Consider the following 20,409-nt stretch of genomic DNA (forward strand, 5'->3'; position numbering starts at 1 on the left):
CAGAAGGAGTGTGGAATTGGAAGAAAATGACAAAAATGGTGTGTTCCATGGACTTGTGTGGGTTTGACAGTGCTAATTTGGTCTTGGCGCTGGGGGCGTTGCCCCTCAACCCCGCCCTATATCGCGACAGGGAGCACGCCTAAGGGACCCCGCAGGGGTGCTACCCCTCAACCTTGTTGGGGGCGATGCCCCCTAGACCCCTAGTCGGTGCAATTATCAATCATGGGAAGTGTGACCAGTTGATGAGACCTAGAGCTACTACAAGCATAGTGTGCCAGAGGTGGAAAGATCAACAGAGCAAGCCTTTTGAAAGGGGTGATACACTTTGAGGCACTTGGAGTAGGTGTTGGACGTAAAGTTATCTTAGTGGATGCATAGAGAGCTCGAGAGGAGCTGATCATCCAATTGAAGGCAGTACAGTGACACTTGGCTCAGGGTACCCAAGAGTTGGAAGCAAAGAAAGTAGCACGGGTGACTATCAAGGTCAGCTTGATTAAGGAGACAGTATTGTGTTAGTAGAGGCTACAGATGCAACATGGTTTGGAAACCAATTTGGTGCAAGCACGAGACGAATGTCAAAGTGGTGTGACAAAAATAGATCTATCTTGTTGTAGTTAGTTAGTTAATGTATTTCGTTTTGTTAATCTATTTCGGATATTCTGTAATTGTCGTCCGAAGACGACTTTTCTTTTGAGGGGATGATGTCGTCGGTTGATATTGTGTAGCCGACAAGTTGTCGTCGATAAATATTGAGTAGCCAATGGGTTGATGTCGTCGATAATTGTTATGTAGCCGACGGGCCCCTTCAAGAAAGTTCCTCGGAATGGTATATGTATAACTTTGGATCATCATTGTAATCATCATTATAAAGCATTATGTAATCTCTTTAGCATATATGCGAACAATAAAATGGAGTACTGTTGTTCTTGTCTATTGTTTGTGTGCATTAATTCATTTACCCCATACGATAAACAATGGTTGGTGAGATTAAGGGCTTCATGAGGCTATGTGCCACATGAAGACCTTTCAAACTAAATTTTGTCATGTAGCAAGCATGATGCATTTGTCAAAGTGATTTAGCAAGGGCCACCAAACACAGTTCAATTCCACTGACCTCATATAGCAAGCCCCTAGATGCCACTTGAAATTGCATGTTCATGTGGCAGGGTGCCACATTGAAGTGTTCATCATGCAATTCATACCTTTTGTCAATTAGAAACGCGTTCTTGGCCAAATGTAATGTTCGTGCTATGCGGCCTCAATTGCCCGTGTTGCGCAGCTACTACCCATGCTACACGGTCACAGCCCATGCTACGTGGCCTTAGTCGCCCGTGCTATAGCCACTTTCCCGAACGGTTTCGAAGATGCTCTCGTGCTGCGCAGCCTCAGTTGCCCATGTTGTGCGGCTATTGCTCGTGCTACGCAACCACTGCCCGTGTTGCGCGACTACTGCCTGTGCTGCGCAACAACTTTCCCGAACAGTTTCGGAGATGCTCCCGTGCTGTGCAACCTCAGTTGCCCGTGCTACACGACCATTGCCTGTGCTGCACGGCCACTTTTCCGAACGGTTTCAGAGATGCTCCCATGCTGCACGGCCTCAGTTGCTCGCTGACCTCTGAGTGCGTGCAATAAACAAGTATATGGTTCTTGATTCCTGTGTGTAACAATGAAGTACAGATACACTAGCACTGTGGGCAGTACGATAATGCTGATTATGGAGGGGAGTACGGATGATGTTGGAGGCTACACGATGGCAGATAAAGTGGTCGTACAGTGGACACTTACATGTCATACGGTGGCATCAAGGTGGTCGTACAGTGCAAACAAGATAGCCATACAGTGGATTATGTGTCCATACGGAAGGGACTATGTGGCCATACAGTGATGGAGGGGAAACTCGTGCAACAGAGTATGCCGTCAGTGATGTATCGATTTGTAATGCTCAGGAGTGCAGAAAGATGAAGAGGTGTACGAATGGAAGAAAGAAAACTTAGTAATGCAGGCTAACTTTAGAAATCTAAATTCATCAGATAGTACCAAACAATAATGAATTATAGAACACAAAATCTTCGATGAGATTTGCCAAAAGATTATGCTCCGATTTGCCAGACCCGAGAAAAGTATTACATACCACAGAATAGGGTGAGGGTTGAATCCCACCGAAATCGGACAAGCCAAGTAGGGAAGATCTTTCACTTCCAAAATGGCGAACAACAAAAAATCCCAACTGGGATTTGCAGTACAAAAAAAATAATCCAAATCGCATACCTACTACTACCTACAATCCGTGCTTAAATACCCATAGGGGAAACCTTTCCGAGGGTGTACAACGATAGCCGATGGCAACACTAAAATAGGTTCGAGATATATTAAATCAATCGGAACCACAAATACAAATATTAACTTGAGCCCATATTAATTAATTAAAGGTCCTTTTATTATATTATTTAAATTCTAGGACCAGTTAATTAATTAATTTAATTTAATTATTACATAAAAAAGTTGGGGACATTACACCAAACCTCAATGTTTTTAATACTAGTCAAACTTAGACTCACACACTTGACCATCACTATTCCATTTCCATACTTGATCAAATTTGACACTACTTAGTTACTCTTAAGACTTTCAATTCTAAGAGACTTTCAAAACACTAAACTACTTTCAATCTACTTTACCGACTAAACCTATTAGCAGGAAGCGAAAAGAGAGGGTCCGCATACCCAATGGGACAATGCTGTGAAGACTTCACAACAAATAGTTGTAGCAAACCCTAATTAGGGTTCTTTGAAGTTTCTAGGTTGTTGATCTTGAATCAATCAGGGTTGTTGGTTGTACTTGAGGCCTTTGTATAAAGGCTTGCTCATTTTGTTTACTGGGACACTTTATGTGAATTGTTGCCAAAATAAGTGCAAACTCATTGAATCTTGATGAAGACTTGCGTTGTTTTTGGTGCTAGTACGATTTTCTATTTCTCACTTAGAATTTGTTTATGTTGAGCAGTTGAAGGAAAGATATTGTTGTTGATAAATGGTGAAACCTCTTATGTTCATACCTTTTGTTACTTATTGATTGCAAGTCACAATGTAAGGTTAGGTTGAACTTATTGCAAAGCATAACTTCAATTTCTCTATGCTCATTGATTAACACATCTTGTGGTGATGATGTGTATAAGTGATTTGAAAATTATTCATGCATCCTAAGAAGATTTGCATCTATTTTGCTCAATTGTTCTACTTGACGACAAAGCAAAGTTTGGTTTGGTTTCACTTCATCATCAATAACCTCTTGCATTGGAATAAGTAGATTAGATATATAAACTCCCATCTACTTTTCATTCTATTTCTAGACCATTGTTGGAGTTAGTTGAAGTGCTTATATTGAAAAATTATTCGCCATTTGAAAAGTTGATAGATTTCCGTGAATGAATGAATGGAGTAAGTCCCTTTGTGATTATCAGCAAAATTACATCATCAAACTAAGTTGTGTCCAACATTAAGTTGCATCTTCGCATTGTAAACCTTGGGGATGCGTCACTTAATCACACAATTGCCATATTGTTTAGCATTTAGAGTTTCCTTGGTTGAGAGAGAAAATATAATACTTGGTATTTTATTCTGCACATTCAAGTGGTCACAAAAGTCGCATCAACACTACCAAATCAGGAGTTGTGAACTAAAGAAATATTTTACTATTATATCAAGTATGTTAGTGTCAAAACAATATTACATGCAAACTGTTTGACGAAATGTCCACATTATAAAATCAAAGGCTTTTGGATAGAATCCTGGTAGTTCTTACAAATTTATTGTGTCATACTTCATAGGTGAAGCCAAGTGCAAATCCCAAGAAACTTTGAGAGGAGATATCCCTCAATTGTGGACCTTATAAAATACAAAAATACAATAAAATGTGGAAAAATCCAACTTCAATGATTGAAAATAAGAAACTGGGAATAAATATATAATGATTTACAATGAATATTAGTGTGGACTTTATAAAATCAAATATGGTAAAAAACTTCACTATAATGATTGAAAATAAAAACTATTGAGTAGATATATAATAAATTACAAACAATTATAGTAGTTTTATTTCACTAGTACTTTTCAAAATTTATTAAGCAATGTTTGCTTTGCTGTCTACAGTAAGACTGCAAAAACTACTCGTTTCTTCAATGATGAAAATATAACAAAGATATTGTAAATTTGTATGCATAATAGTCAGATGTTTTCATATGTCCACAAGTGGACATTTCTAGACCTTTTTTTTATTTTTTTATTATGATGAATGTTGTATACCACTCTCCATCTTGCTCCTATTCAATCAACTTAGAGTTTAAATCAAATAATATTAAGCAAAATAAGAATAAATGAATAAATATTAAAATCAAAACTCGATTAGTAGTGATAGAAGTTGCTGTACACAGCAAGAAATGTGGATCAAAAAGAAGGCATTCAACAATCACAAAAGTGATAAGCCCCCCTTGAAAGTGAATCACTACTCATCATTTTTGTTGACATGTCATTATATTTCAGAGATACTACTTAAATGAAACGGAATAAATCTGGGATCAGAACTTCAAACAAAATAAACCAAATTTCTGAGAATTTTGTACAAGACCAGTTCAAAACTTTTGATGTAAAAGACCAAGAATATGAAAAATGTACTTCAACAAATTACCCTTTATTAATCATAAGCCTCAGTCTACAAAACTTTTTCGAAGTGAAACACCCAAGTGCTTACCTCACTTGCTGAAGGCCCAGATTGTGCAAGCTCCTCTCTAACAAGGTCCCCTGTGGCAATATGAGGAATTCCAAGAAGACGCGACAGCCTGCTGGCATATGTTCCTTTACCAACTCCAGGACAACCAAGAAAAATCCACTGCATACTTATTCCTTTACTCTCCCCTTTCATAAGTGAGTTATTCCAAGAATGCCTATCCACTCCTACTATTCCCCATTGATTATGCGATTTTTGGGATGCCAAAGAAGAATAACATGTCCGAGAAAACACTCTCATGAGGCTGTTCATTTTTGCCATCACTGAGGATGAAATGGCCAGCACACACTTTATGTGGATCTGCAATCACAAAGAAAATTTGCCAATATATTTGAGCTGCTTCTATTCCTGATATACAAGACCATTCTGTATCATTTTTGTTTTATGCAAAATCAGAATAGAACAAATAATAGCATGTGAGGAAGACTTATGCCAATAGGTCGATCTTAGCATGATTTGTATAAGCTGAATACTCAACTACTGACCATTTCTTTGCCAAGTCAATCATGCTATCACTACTAATAATTTCAGATTTCTATGATAAGCATTTCAAATCATGATCTGGATACAACTGTCAATTCCTTTCTTCCCAATATTTCAGATCTACATGTGCTACCTATGAGGACTTATGCTTGGAAAATTCAAAACCATGCAGGTGACACAAAAAGGGCTACTGAACTTCCTTAAGTTTCTGATTTTCTTTTAAACAGATTCGCACCATTTGCATTACACTAAGCAATAAAAACCTGAACTTTATATAAAACAATAGCATGTTTTGCAACTAAATTTCCAATTAGTTGATCAAAGTATTTGAAGTGTATCAAACTCTGCATAGAGGAATTACCTAATGAAGCTGATAATAGGCATAGAAGTTTCAAAGTGTTTCTTTCATGTTGGGCTTATTGAAATGCTAATGACCCTATAATTCAATTTATTTCTCCTGAAAAATGAGTCCCATTCCAGAAGCCTCACTGCATTTTAGCTCTCTGGTGGGCAGAAATCTCACTCACCAATATTTCTAGCCACCACTTTCTCTTAATTACTGGGAAAAACAAATGTTTTGCTAAATAGACAGAAGTTATCTGAGTCTGTCTGTCCTCCACCTATCCGGAATAGCCAATGATTAATGGCATTCACATATTTGTTTATTTAAGGGCTTAAAAATTCTATCAAAATATAGTAAATCCTCTAGAACCTCAAACTCTAGGAGAAACCTTACAAAAAGCAAGAAAGTTGAAACCAATGCTTCAAAAAAAAACCCAAGAACCCTCCATCAAAAGCCCAATGTAAGTATGAAGGGCCAAGAAAGGACAATCAAGTAAAGAAATGTCATCTCTGCAAAGAACCATGGAATTTTGGTCATTGATGCCAAAAGAAAGAAGAACTACAAATAAATATGTTTTAAATGTAACAAACCATGGGAACATAACCACCAACACAAAAGAGGACAGGTACACAAAATTGAGGAAACTTATGACGATTGTGTGCCAAACAAAAGAACAAAGTTAGCTGAAAATGAACATGGCCCATAGCTGTCAATACTCAAGAAAATGAGCATAGAACTTTTTAAATCAAAGGAACAAGGGACAGAAAGAAATTGCCTTGGTAGATACTAGAGCCTCCCACAACTTCATTAACAAGCAACTAGTGACAAAAAGAAAATTCAAGACCCAAGAAATCAAAGGTTTCAAAGTAGCATTAGCAAATAGATCAATTAACCCAAAAGTCATTCCCCAATTAGAGATAAATTCCAATTAAGGGAGACTTCTATGTGGTGAACTTACAACATGATGTTATCCTAGGACTGCCTTGGATAAATTCTTTGGGATGTTTCACCGTGGATAATCCTAATTTAGAGATATGTTTCAAACACAAAGGACAAGAAGTAACTGTTATATGCCATATGGGTACTGGATGTAACCCGTATAACCCTCTACCTATCCACTAATGTCTACAAACATGAATAATTAACCATAAGAATATAATAACAGAGAATCCCACACTATCTTCAAAGGCAAAATAATGTTTTCAATTATAACTCCAGAATGTCCCGTAATAGATTGCCCAAAAGATGTCCCGAATTCTTACATATTGTTTACCGTACAGGGTAAGAAACTCAACACATGTAGTATAGCACGATATAACACAAAGCAGATACTTTATTCATATATGCACTCAATGATTACAATCTGAATAAAATGACTACAAATGATGATTTCAAAGTCCATCTCAGACGTGTACATATACCTTTCCGAAGGGGTGACTCAAGCATCATGCGCCCCATTCGGATACTATTCTACCCATCGGCTACACTATACATTTTACTGACTACATCATCCCCCCCAAAAGAAAAGTCATCTCCGGATGACAATTACAAAATATCCGAAAGAGATTAACAAAATGGAATACATTAACTGACTAACTAAACAAGACAAATCTATTTCTGTTAAACCACTTTCACATTCGTCCCGTGCTTCCACCAAACTGGTCTCCAAACCATGTTGCATCTGTAGCCTCTGCTAACACAATACTGTCTCCTTAGCTAACCTTGATAGCCACCCATGCCGCTTTCTTTGCTTCCAACTCTTCAGTACACTGAGCCAAGTGTCATTGTACTGCCTTCAATTGGATGATCAGCTCCTCCCGAGCGCTCTATGCATCCACCAAGACAACCTCACATCCAAACACCTACTCCGAGTGCCACCTCTGACACACAGACACTCCATGCCTATAGCAACTCCAAGTCTCATCAACCGGTCACCCTTCCCACAACTGATAACCGCACCGACTGGCAGTCTAGCAAGCATCGCCCCCAACGAGGTTGAGGGGCAACACCCCCACGATACAAGGCGGGGTCGAGGGGCAGTGCCCCCACTGCCAAGACCAAATTAGCACTCTCAACTCTACACAAAACTCCATGGGACACACCATTTTTGTGATTTTCTTCCAATTCCACACTCTTTGAGCCTAAGTCACAAGGTTCGAATTCGAATTCGAGTTTGACAACTATGAAGTTCGACTAAAGTTCGGCAAGGCAAAAAATATGAAAAAAAATCAACAATAAATTTGCCTTATATAATTATTAAAAGATATATAAATAATATGATCTTGATTCCTAGTTATGAGAGGGTCTATAACTTTGTGAAGACGATTGTAAAGTATGATATGATTTTTTTACTTTCCTTTGCTAATAAACAAAATTATAATAAAAAATAATAATCATTCTATTTAATCTTTACTAATAAAATAAAATTGTGAATATTACAAAATTAAAATAATAATCATAAAATATTGTAATAATTAATAAATTAATAATCATAAATAAATATAATACATACAAAATATTAACATTTCACTAATACCTAAGTCACAAGGTTCGCCGAATTTTCGGCTCTAAGTTCGGAATTCGGCGAACCTAAAAAATAAATTTAAAATTCGTAAAAAATCGGCTCAAATTCGTCTTAGGTTGCAGGTCATTGTTTTGTAGCTCGCAAGTCATCATTTCTACTATAGATCGCAGGTCGCAGGTCGCACAAATCGTTTGTGCAAGTCGCAGGTCGCTAGACACAAATCGTGGTGCGATACAAATTGTTTGTGCAGGTCGTGGGATACAAACCTTAGCTTTCTGTCTACCCTGCAACGAACAACAATGGAGAATCAAGGCTTTTCGATGCCGTCCAAAATCATTCCTTCGTGAAACTCGTCTTATTTCGTTACTCTGACAATATCGTCTACGCATTTCTTGGTTCGCAGTTTGGGCAGAAATTTTATTTTTTAGTGTTAGGAGATTATTTAATTTTAGTTTTGGGGTAATAGTTTTAAATTTTTACTATAGGATGTTTAATATTTGGAGATTATTTAACTTTAGATTTAGTTTATAGTTATAATTTTTTATTATTGAATTTTTTTTAATGTTATTAATTTATTATTGTTATTAATTTTAGATTATCTATTAAACATTAAAACATGTTAATATTATTTATATTATATAATCATAAATATCATATATTTATAACTAAACATGTCAATACTTATATTTTTTATATTATTTTATCAATTATTAAAATATATAATAATAAAAAATAGCATATACTTATAAAAAATATTATATTATATTAGGCGAATTTAATGTCGAATTTTTTTGGATTTTTTGGACTTGTCGAACTCCATCCGAATTTCATAGTCGTCGAACTCGAACTCGAACTCGAACCTTGACTTAGACTAATACTAAATAAATAAATATACATTAAATATAAATGTTTACCTATGATAACTACATTTGATACAAATATTTACAATAATAAAAATAGCATTTATTGTTATAATATTCTAACACATTGAAACCTAATATTAAAAATAACATTTATTATTATTATTATAAATTTATAGCCTTATTAATAAAGGCTCAAACCTAAACAAATAAATAAAAAATGCTCATCGCTGAAGAAAATGTCCGTCGGTGGAAATGGAAGCACGGGCGACTGAAAGTGTACGCAAAGGTTTTCTAAATGGAGAGTAAATGATGAACAAAGTGAAGAAGAGGTGAACGACAGAAGGCTGGAGTAGACAAATGCGACGTGAGCTCCAGAGATGACTGGATATTCAGACAATCTTATTCCCAATGCATTTTTTCCCTAGCCTAGCTTCAGATATGATTGGATGCATTTTCAGCAGACGAAGGGCATTATTTAATAAGTTTTTCTGCTTCAGAAATCCAATAAACAATTCCATACAAATTTAATGATGAATTTAGAGGATTTTTTTTTGTTTTTATGTGTTCACAAATTTCAAACCTCAAGCAAAAAATTTGGCGAACCCTGTGACTTAGTTTTGAGCCAACCACTTGCATTTTCTACCTATTTATGTCTTTCCCTTCCCTTCAGCATCATAACTTATTCATTCTGAACATTTTTTATTTGTTATCATTTTTTTTTTTTTTTTTTTTTTTGCTGTTCCACTTCCTCTTTCCTGCAGACTTCATTTGTTCCTCTGCCTGGTTGGGTCAATTATCCCTTGACACACAAAAATTCTTCTCCTTCCCTGTATGAATCCGTACGGCTTTCCCTCAAGCTTTGTGAATCGGCTACAGCAATTCCTCTTCCTTACTGAATCAACTCCTCCTGTGATAGTACGGCTTGGCTTCCTCTCTGATTGGCCATATGGATTGTTTTTCTTATCCTATACAAAATTTACTATTTTATCCTGGCTTTATGCTTGTCTTTCCCTCCTATTCTTTTCGGTTTTCTAGTTATTTTGAATGGAATTTAACTCCTTACATCGTACGGCTATGTATCTTCCTTCCTATTTCGATGTATGGCATCCATACGGCTCTCAATTTACAGCAGCTTCCACACACCGTATGGTATATATCGTGCAAACTTCAGCCCTCTCCTATCATACGTAGTACGGCCCTCCTTCGTTCCTCCAACTTGGTTAAGTGTCGTACGGCTTCTGCTCTCCCCTGGCTATTAACATATGGTCTTTATCTTTTGCTCCTTTTGTGACAATCTCTGTACGACTATCATTCAACACACTTTTAATACCTCCATCCATACAGCCTTTATAAAGGTCCCAACGCTTATGTAAAGGTTTTTCTACTCTCCACTGGCCATACGGTCTATAGTGTCCTATCATTCTTGGCCATATGGTCTTCAATTTTCTTCCTCAAAAAGTATGTTTGCCTAGTCGTACAGTCTTCAAATTTCTTCCTTCTGCGTTCCTCTTATGGTCGTACGGTTCCCAATTCCTCCTCCTGTGCTCTTCCTCTGGCCATACAATCTATTCCTTCTATCTTCTAGCGTACAGTGACCACCTTCAGAATGTCTTTACCTAGCCGTAAGGTCTTTATCTTTCTATTTTCTAGCGTACGATGACCACCTTCAAAATGTCTTTACCTATCGATACGGTCTTTACCTTTTTATCTTACCGTACGTTCACTTTATCTTTTTATCTTAATATGTCTTGTTCTGTCTTAAGGCCGTACTTCTTATTGCTTGTAATGTCTATAGTTCCACCATCATATTCAAAATTTATTTCCTGTTTTTATTAATTTATTACTTCACAGTTTAAAACTATAGTTTATTACTTCGTACTTAAAAACTATGTTTAACTCCACATTTTATTTACATATATACATTATTTACAGTCGTTTTTTCTTTCTCAGTTGTACATTATTTCGGCGGGGGACCATTCCTTTCATGGTATATTTTTAACTTCGATCAATTTACTGCATCTGGTATTTCTTTTCCGTCTAGTGTCCATAACTTAATTGCTCTGTTATAGCCAACTTCCTGTATCTTGTACGGCCTGACCCACTTGACCCATTTAACTTTGAACTTTTCAAGTCTAATTTCATTCTATCCATTATACTTCAATACTAATTGGCCCGGTTGAAAGTTGTTTAATTTTAAGTGCTTATCATGCCATGCCTTCCGTCAATTTTGTGCAACTTCCGTGGCCCATGCTACATAGTTCTTATTCATTTGGTACAGCCGCTTCCATATGGGTACTGCACCTTCGATCAATGGTATCCGGTGAACACATAGCTCCGGTGGCACTCCTTTTAAGTCTTTATATGTCCAAGTAAAAACATCCTTGTACTCCATGAATACTTTGAATGTTGCCGCCTTCAACACTAGGTTCCAATCATCTCTTACAAGAATGTTCTTCAAATTTTCCTCATCACCCAAGTTCATTGTTTTCACCGTAAGCTCTTCATACTTCATCATTTTATCTTCACTGAACGTATGGGCTGGTGTTTCATCCACCTGCGCTTCTCCCTCCTTCAGTTCACTATAATCCTTTGGGAATTCATTGCCTACTTTTTCTTCCTCGATACTCAACATGTTGCAGTTCGAAAAAACCTCGTAATCTTCCATTTGCCAATGTAGAAGTCCGTTCACCGAATCTAGGTCGTCATCAATTAACCCTCTTTCTAATCTCAACACCCCTTCTTCATCTGGTTCCATCCTCTTTTTACCTTCGTCATCACTCACGCCTTCTCCTTCTAAGTTCGACGACGTTGCTACTTCCCCTACCATTTGTGTATGCAAATCAATTATGAATCTCCTGCCTCCTCTCTCCATGGATAGGGTGTTCCGTTTCCTATCATGCTTTACCTTTGCTTGCACCAGCCACCCCCATCCCAAGATGGCATCGTACCCTCTTCTCTTCAGTGGGATGACTGCAAAATCCAGTAAAAATGGTTGTGTCCCAATTGTCACCAGCTGTGCCATCAAAGTTCCCAACGGCTTTATCCCATGATGATCTGTTGTGAGTAACTGGAAAGTAGGTGGCCATACTCTGGGTTGTCCAAGCTTTTTCCAAATATCTTTCGATAATACGTTCACTCCTGATCCTCCGTCTACAATTGTATTTGTCAACACAGTACCCAAAATGCCCATCTCCACTACTATTGGGTGCATCCCTGTTGTAAGTGCTAGTAGCATCAGGTCTGTTGCCGTTGTTCCCTTATTATCCCTTACTTCCTCCGTCACTCTCGAAGATGGTGTCATATTCATAATGGCTATACACAACTGTGGCATCATGAGAAGGTCATTTAGCTTAATCTACACTTCTGTTTGCATTATCTGTTTCATCATGTTTTGTTCTACCAAATTCCTTTTCGAGGTTTCGGCCGTGTCCTTTACTTGTGATTTCTCTGCTTTCATCTGCTTTTCTATCTCTGCTCGTGCTTTTTGTAACCTTTCCTTCTCTTCTGCATCCGGGTATTTCGCTTTCCTTGCCTACTCCTGCATAACTGCCAGTACTTTCTCATCACACGTTTCATTGCTTAATAGATTTACCCCTTGTTTTGGACATTTTGCATCTTTGTGGTCCCCTAGATCACACCATCTGCCTAGTAGTTGTGGCGTCTCCTTTGTAGGATAATCCCTAGCGAAGTGGCCCCAAAGATTGCATGCCTGACACTGTATCATCGGTCGTCCATTCACATCATATTGTATTCAACTCTGGCCTCCATTGTTATTGTTGTTGTTTCCACCCCTTCCGCATCTGTTATTATTGCAATATCCACCCGAAGTTGCATAATTGCTTGTGTTATTGTTGTTGGACGCTTCCTACATTAGTAACACCTGCTAGTGTCTTTTTGCTTTGATATTAAACGGACACACTTTCAAGGAATGTCCCGCCACCTGGCAAATGTCACAAAATTGTTTCTTCGGGCATGAGCCCCTCGTATGGCCATCCTCTTTACAATCTGTGCACCACAGTTCTCCCTTCACTGTGTCCGGATTCTTTTTGAAATTCTTAAATTCTTTCATCATACGAAGCATATCTTTCTGTACTGCTTGCACCTTCTTGTTTGATTCTTCATCACTACTGCCACTTTCAGAGGATGAATCATCTGAATTAGAGGATTTATGCTTTTTCTTCTTGCTTGTCTTTTGTTCACTTTCTAAATCCATTACATGAGTATACGCATCGATTTACGACGTTGATGGTACTATCTTCATTTTCTTTTTCAGAGCTGGTCGTAGCCCCTCCACAAACCATCATTTTTTCAAACCGTCTGCCAGTTGACTTTCCATCTTCCCGACCAGCTCTTTCAGTCATCTGGCATAGGCCCGTACTGTTTCATTCTTCCCTTGCTTAGTACTATATATCTCGACTACTATTTCGTTATCGTCCCAAAGCAATCTGAATTCTGCTATGAACTCTTTTTTAACATTTTCCCATGTAATCAATTTCTGAGGGTCGGCCTTGGAAAACCAGTCAATTGCCACACCCCACAGAGTTGTTGGGAACTGTCTAATCCAATCATCCTCACCTGTCATGCCATTTGCTGCCCATATGGTTTCACACATTTTACAATGTCGGATAGGATTTGTTGTACCACTACCGTTAAACTTGGGTAATTTTTCTTTAGGACCTACCATCGCTACTTTCCTTTGATTCTAAGGTACTTGCTGAGCACCCGTGTTGTTCTAAGCACCCGTGTTGTTCAAAGCACCCGCGCTGTTCTAAGCACTTGCACTGTTCAAAGCACCCGTGCTGTTCTGTACACCTGCGCTACTCTAGATAGCAGCCTTGTTTCCAACAACCACATTGCCTAGCGAAAGGTCTTCTCCAAGTGAAGTTGTTCTATTCTCCGCCTATATCAGTTCGTCCAATGTATCGGGAACGAAGAGTTCACTCCACACTCGTGCTCCCTCAGCACTCCGAGTTGTGCGAGTTGCTTCCCTTCCATTCGGACACTCTCCCCTCGACGTATATAGGTTAAGAAACTCCTCCTTTGTTTCTTCCAACAAATTTAATCGTTGTCGAGTCTCCTCCATCAATTCCTCGACACTCCTCGGCCTACTAGGTGAGTGCACTCCCTCCATTTGTGCCTCTTCACCCCTTCGGTGCCCCTTGGCAATCTGCTGAAGCCTTTGCCTGCGCTCTGCCTGCTATGCTAAAATTAAAACTTCTTGTGTTGTACGTAGTGCATCCTTATCTTTCACCTTGTTCCTATCCTTGTTAAGAAAATTCAGCATTAATCTTCATACCATTCCTTCGTTTCAGGTACATTTGGCAACAATGCCAAATGTTTACCGTACAGGGTAAGAAACTCAACACATGTAGTATAGCACGATACAACACAGAGCAAATACTTTATTCATATATGCACTCAATGATTACAATCCAAATGCAATGACTACAATGATGCTTTCAAAGTCCATCTCGAACGTATACATATACCTTTCCAAAGGGGTGACTGAAGCGTCACGCACCCGTTTGGATACTATTCTACCTATCGGCTACACTATACATTTTACCGACTACACATATAGCCCTCGTGGTTGGTTAACAATACCAACCAATTCAATGCAACTACTTTATTACAACCCAAACTAAACAACTGTTGTTATTATTTGCTTGCATTATCCCCCTCATTGTCATCTTCCACACGACCAAAAAAGCAAAAAAGAACTAAAACATCAAAGTCTCCTTACTAGGACGGGTGAGAAGATGTCCCTAGAGTTGTGGATGTGGTAGTTTGTGGCAGCAACAATTGTTGAAGCAGCTTTATATCTATCTTAGTATCTAATTGTTTCGCCTATGAGGTGTACAATAATCTAAGGGTGTCCATCAAATCCTTTTCCATTGTGGTGAGTTTTCTTTCCTTCTCTACCCTTATAAACTTTTCATGTTTCAATTCATCCTCCAGCTCATGCAACCTAGCCTCCAAAAGAATTCATCCCCTTCTATTTTGGTGGCTCTCCAGAGCTCAAGAAATCTAGCTCAAAATGTCTACTACATGTGTGTAAGAGTGTTGAGCATCCCTTGGTGTCTTGTGTCAGTCTAGAGGATATGTGAAGCCTTCCATTTTTCTACACAGTCTTCATTATTTGGCCATCTGTGCCCTATCAAAAACTCCCCTAAGTCATTATGGCACCCTTCCATCATAAATCAAAGCAATGCCTTAACTACCACAATGATGGATCCTATATCTAACTCCTTGACCTGATCAGTCATCTCCTAAGTGGTGCTTGTCATGGCCTCCAACTCTGCCATAAACCGTCATGTTGAATCCCCAAATCCTGGAATTCGGCTATCTATACTACCTCTCTTAGTTAGCTTGTGAACTACCTTCTCCTATTGTTCCATCATCAATGTTGGTGAGGGTGTGGGTGTGTATTTTTTATTAATTAAATTAAACTTAAGTATAAGGTCCACATCCATAAAGGAATATCAAATACATCAATCTCATAAATGAATACATAAAGTACAAATGATAGCGCAAGGGGTAAACGACATCCTCTTGGCCCCCCGATTTAGAGAGGGTGGTGTACTCCTTGCTCCCATGCCAATCATACTCCCAAATGTCAATAATAGAACCAAGTGTACGACCAAGTGTTGTCATGCCCACTGTAGTAGCTGGCAAGCCCCCTATGCTAGATGGTGTCATGAGAACCTCCTCACCAAGTGCTCCCATGACTATACCATTGCACGTGCAAAATCCACAACCATGTGTTGTATCGAATCCATCGTGAACCTGCTCTCGTGTTGCTTGCATTTGTACATCCATTTCCTTCTGAATTGTCTTTGTATCCCTCAAATCATCACCTTTTGTCACCTCCAGTACGTTCTTCAATATAGACCGAGGTAAAGTTCCCTCTAATACATGGGAAAACTCAATGTCCTCAAATGTGTCATGTACGGCCTCTTCTTCCCTATTACAGGAACATGTCATCATGATTTCCTCCTCATCCCTTGAACCTAAAGAAGAGGTTTCCTATTCAATTATCTCCTCTTCCTTTGAACTCTCATCTCCCTCTTCCCCGTCTTCTGTGTTAGATGCTGAAGTTTCTTGTCTCACCTTCTTTCTCCATGGCTCAAATGTACATGCTGAAAATGTGTCTAAGTGTAGCTAGTAGAACATGGCGGGTTTATATGGTTCCACACAACTAGCTGGAATGACTGCACCCCGATACTATGGTGCTACTTGTGTGCAAAGTACATCCAAGAACATGGCTATGGTGAGGCATGTAAAATGCCTTATGCTTAAGTTGTAGAAACTCTTTTATCCTATCCGATAAGAGCTGTGCCCAATTGTATACTCTACCATTATTCAAACCATTTACCTGAGGTAGCATGGATATGGCAATATTTGAAGTTTGATTGCCCCCTATGAGTTTACTTTTTACCAAGTGCGCTATACATCTCTATTCCACGTTAGCAATGAAGGTTTTCGTCACACAACTGTTGTTGTTCATTGGCAATGTCTTAAGTTTGATTGCCCTCATGAGTTTACTTTTTACCAAGTCCACTATACATCTCTATTCCAAGTTGGCAATAAAGGTTTTCTTCACACCCTTGTTGTTGTTCTTACTCCATATACTTTCCATTGTTTCTTCGTTAGGTCTTTCCTACAAATAAGCTCCACCAACAATTTCTTGTCACTTGGTGCGCTCTATTTGTTACCCTAAATACTTTGATGAAGTCTTTTGGGGAATAAGATACTATAGCATTCTGCTGCAAATACTAAATTGTGGAATTGTGTGTCTTTTTATCATATCCATGGACCATGGTCCTTAAAATTGGTTTAAATTCTTTCCAATCAAAAATATGCACGAAAGTAATTTAATCTACCTCAGCCTTGCCTAATGCAACCTTCAATGGATACTTATCGTCTTCTATGTCTTCCTACTAGTTTTTGCATTCCATTCCAGTGATACTTTCAAATGTGATATTGGTTGTTGTAGTCCCTTCCACCTTGTCCTTACCCTTGATGTTCTTCTTCTTGCTTGAGTTGCCATTGTATGTTTTGTTTGTTTCTTGCCCACTTCTGACCTTTTATGATCTACCACACAAATAACTTTTCTAGGGTTTCTAAAACTAGCCTTCGCCATCTTGTAAATTACCTCTACAAGTGTCTTTGACTAGGTTCTTGTTGCGGTACAAAATGCTAGCAAAAGAGGCAAAATTTTGAGTTGTATGGACCTATCTGATATGAGTTGTCGTGAGTTTATGTCATACAAACCGTATGGTCAATGCACAAACTTTTGGCATACTAGCAGTTTACAAATGCTCAGTGACCCAACATCTTCCTTCTTGTCTTATGTGTACACAATGCTTCTTTTGGCATACAAAAAATGCTTCTTTTGGCATGCGAGATGTTTCCCCTTTCTTTCTAGCGTACGAATCGTCAACACTTCCTTCTATATACAGGTCAATGGATGTTGTTGTGTAGCAATTGTTGAGGGACTATTGCATATGCATATGCATTGCTCTTGTACCTTTAGTTCAAAGAACTACGTACGCACTTGAAATTTGGCCACCCCAACTGGCTTAGTTGTACATAGGCTACATACGAGCTGTGACAAGTTTGGCATGCAACACTCTTGCACCAAGTTTGTCTTTCTTCGAGCTCCTATTTGTCCTTCATTTACACTTGTTTAATGGATTATGTTTTTGGCTTCTTGTATTTTATTGTTTCATTGCAATCCTTGACTTTCGTTTTTGGTCTCCAAGCACTTTTGTTTGTATACCTTGAAGTGTTTTTTGTGCCTTTCTTCGCTCGTCTTTTGTGCCATGTGCAATTTCTTTCTGGGCCCCTTTATTCTCTCCTCTTGCTTTTGTTTTACTCCTTTTTCTTTGTGACTTTAACCTTTACTTTGGACACGTGCTACAACTTACAAGTGTCTGGATATGTCAGTTACTCTTATTTTCACATTTTCCCAAATATTCCAGATCAAAAAAAAAAAAATCACCAAGGGGTGGGTCCCACTCCTTTAAAACTCCAATCTATATATCTCCATATTTCTTGTACCACAATGTTTCTTCCCAATTCGTTGTCTAAGGTTCTGCTGGATTGGGGATCACCCTACATAGGGTATTTATTTCTTCTTGTACGGTGCTTCCTCCCCTTCAATCCTACATTTCTCAATTATTTCATTCACATAGCCATCTCCTTCACAAATAGATAAAGCATCCACCTTTGCCACTACTTCAAGCATGGTCCCAAGGTTGTACCATATTCTTCCAAGTCGATTTCTTCCCTTGGGTCTTCCTTGGTTGTATCCTCCTTGATTGCTTGCTTCTTCTTTCATTCTTCCTTTGCTTCTTTGTCAATGTCATAGGCAATGAACCCTTCTCTTCTTCCTCATGGCATGCTCTTAACCTCCAATAGCCAAATTCTTACCCAATGTGCAGAGGGACCAAACAGGGCATTGGTAAGATGTTTGTGCACTCTCGGAATTGCCTCTTGTTCAACATGTTTTTGTAATGTTCCCGTGTTCTATGTCCACTGTGATTGCTTGTTGAAGGGGCCATACGGACAATTGGAAGGTAGTATGGACTTGAGAAGAGGGTGTACAGTTGCCAAAGGAAGACAGACGTATGGTATTTGGCAAGAGAGACGTACGGTGGAGCAGAAGATGTCTGTACGGTAGTATGGGCAGCCTGTAACATACGGTGGAGCAAAAGATGTCTGTATGGTAGTATGGGCAGCCAGTACGGTGCTTAGAAGTGGTTGTACGGTGGGAAGGTAGGTCATACGGTCAGCATGGGAGGTCGTACGAATGGTATAGGGAGGACATGGAGGATAGGAGGCCGTATGGATGGGAAGGTAAGATGTCGACAAGGCAGTACGATGGCAAAAACATAGAGTCATACAAAGGAAATATAGAGTAATATGGATGAACAAAGGGTCGTACGGTGAAAGAGTGAACAATACGAGAATGACAAAAGGCCACGCGGTTAAGTATCTAAGCCCAACTCTGAATACAATCTTGTTCATACACAAACACAATAGCTTTAGGTGAAATCCAGACACAATGTTAGAGGCTTGAATACGAATAATCCTTCAATTAATATTTGCCAAAAGATAGTGCTCCAATTTTGCCAGATCCAAGCAAAGTGTTACATGCAACAACGGAATAAGATGAGGGTTGAAGCCCACCGAAACTGCATGAGCCAAATAGGGAAGATCTTTCACTTCTGAAATGGCGAACAATCCAAAACTCCAATAGGAATTCACAGTACATAGAAAATAATCCAAAAGCATACCCTAAGACTACTTACAAATCGTACTTAAATACCCGTCAGGAAAACTTTCCGAAGGTGTACAAAGATAGCCGACGGCGGCACAAACTACGAAAACAAAAATAAAAATGGGTCTAAGATATATTAAATCAATTGGCCCATTAACAATCGTTTTATAAACGATTTATTTTATAAAAAGAACATTACAGTTTTCTTACTAATCATTCTTCGGGACCCATTATTGGCTTCTTCCAATCCACATCCCCCTTTGTAAGGTTCTTGAACTATTATCGAATCTTCCTCTCTCTCTCTCCCTGGTGGTTAATGGTCCAGTCACCCTTGGTCACATACCCCAACATGTTGAACCCAATAAATATGCATCTTCAGTTCCTGATAGGCTTTAAGTTTGCACCCATTTACACCTTCCTTAATAGTCAATCCTCTAATGTTGCAAGTTATACAGCCCCATTATTGCCTACTCTTATTTTATTAGGGTTCTAGACAACGAACTTGAAAATACATCTGAAAATGCAAAATACTAAAACATAGACAATATCGGAAAATTATATTTAGTATTTTCCCTTTTATACTTGTGCCAACATCCTTTGCATCATGACAAACTGCATTTTGATCATTCCTTCCCCACTGAGAGGAAATGCAACCCATTTCATCCATACTTTGTAGCAGATGTGGAAAAATGAAACCAAATTTGTTCAAGCATAAGCCACTTTCCCTACTGAACAAACTGCCATACTTTTACCACGCGGTATAAATAGATAGTCTGGTTTCTCAAATTCTTCACAACAACTTCCACAACTTGATCACTTTGGAGTGGATTAGTAGCTTCTGGATTCAACTTTGTATGACTGATTTCCTCAACAATTTCTGCAATCTCTAGTAAAGGAGGAAAATAAAGCTTTAACAATTCTAAATTGAAGACTGAATGAATACCCAAAAATGGAGACAGGTTGAGTTTAAAAGTATTTTCACCAACTTTCTTAATGATCTTATATGAACCATAGCAAAGGGGACAAAGCTTCCTATGAGGACGTTGCAATCGTTCCTTTTAAAAATGCAACCATACCTTATCCCCAACTTGAAAATTATGAGGAGTTCGATGCTCATCGTGCCTCATTT

The 20,409-nt window shown here is 38.5% G+C and overlaps 1 protein-coding gene across 1 annotated transcript in view; it reads right to left on the minus strand.

The window, feature by feature from the left end:
* The window catches only part of LOC149545095 (putative adenylate kinase 6, chloroplastic), a 191,005-nt gene that overhangs the window by 132,406 nt on the left and 38,190 nt on the right, over nt 1–20,409 (minus strand). Inside the window, exon 2 of the mRNA XM_089795590.1 lies at nt 4,747–5,082. Within this exon, the coding sequence (XP_089651716.1) occupies nt 4,747–5,043 (297 nt within the window). The 5' untranslated portion in view covers nt 5,044–5,082. The remainder of the gene's footprint in view (nt 1–4,746; nt 5,083–20,409) is intronic.

The sequence above is a fragment of the Cupressus sempervirens genome, chromosome 8, assembly GCF_028749045.1.
Source record: "Cupressus sempervirens isolate cs-2001-9-10 chromosome 8, ASM2874904v1, whole genome shotgun sequence".
Classification (NCBI taxonomy): domain Eukaryota; kingdom Viridiplantae; phylum Streptophyta; class Pinopsida; order Cupressales; family Cupressaceae; genus Cupressus; species Cupressus sempervirens.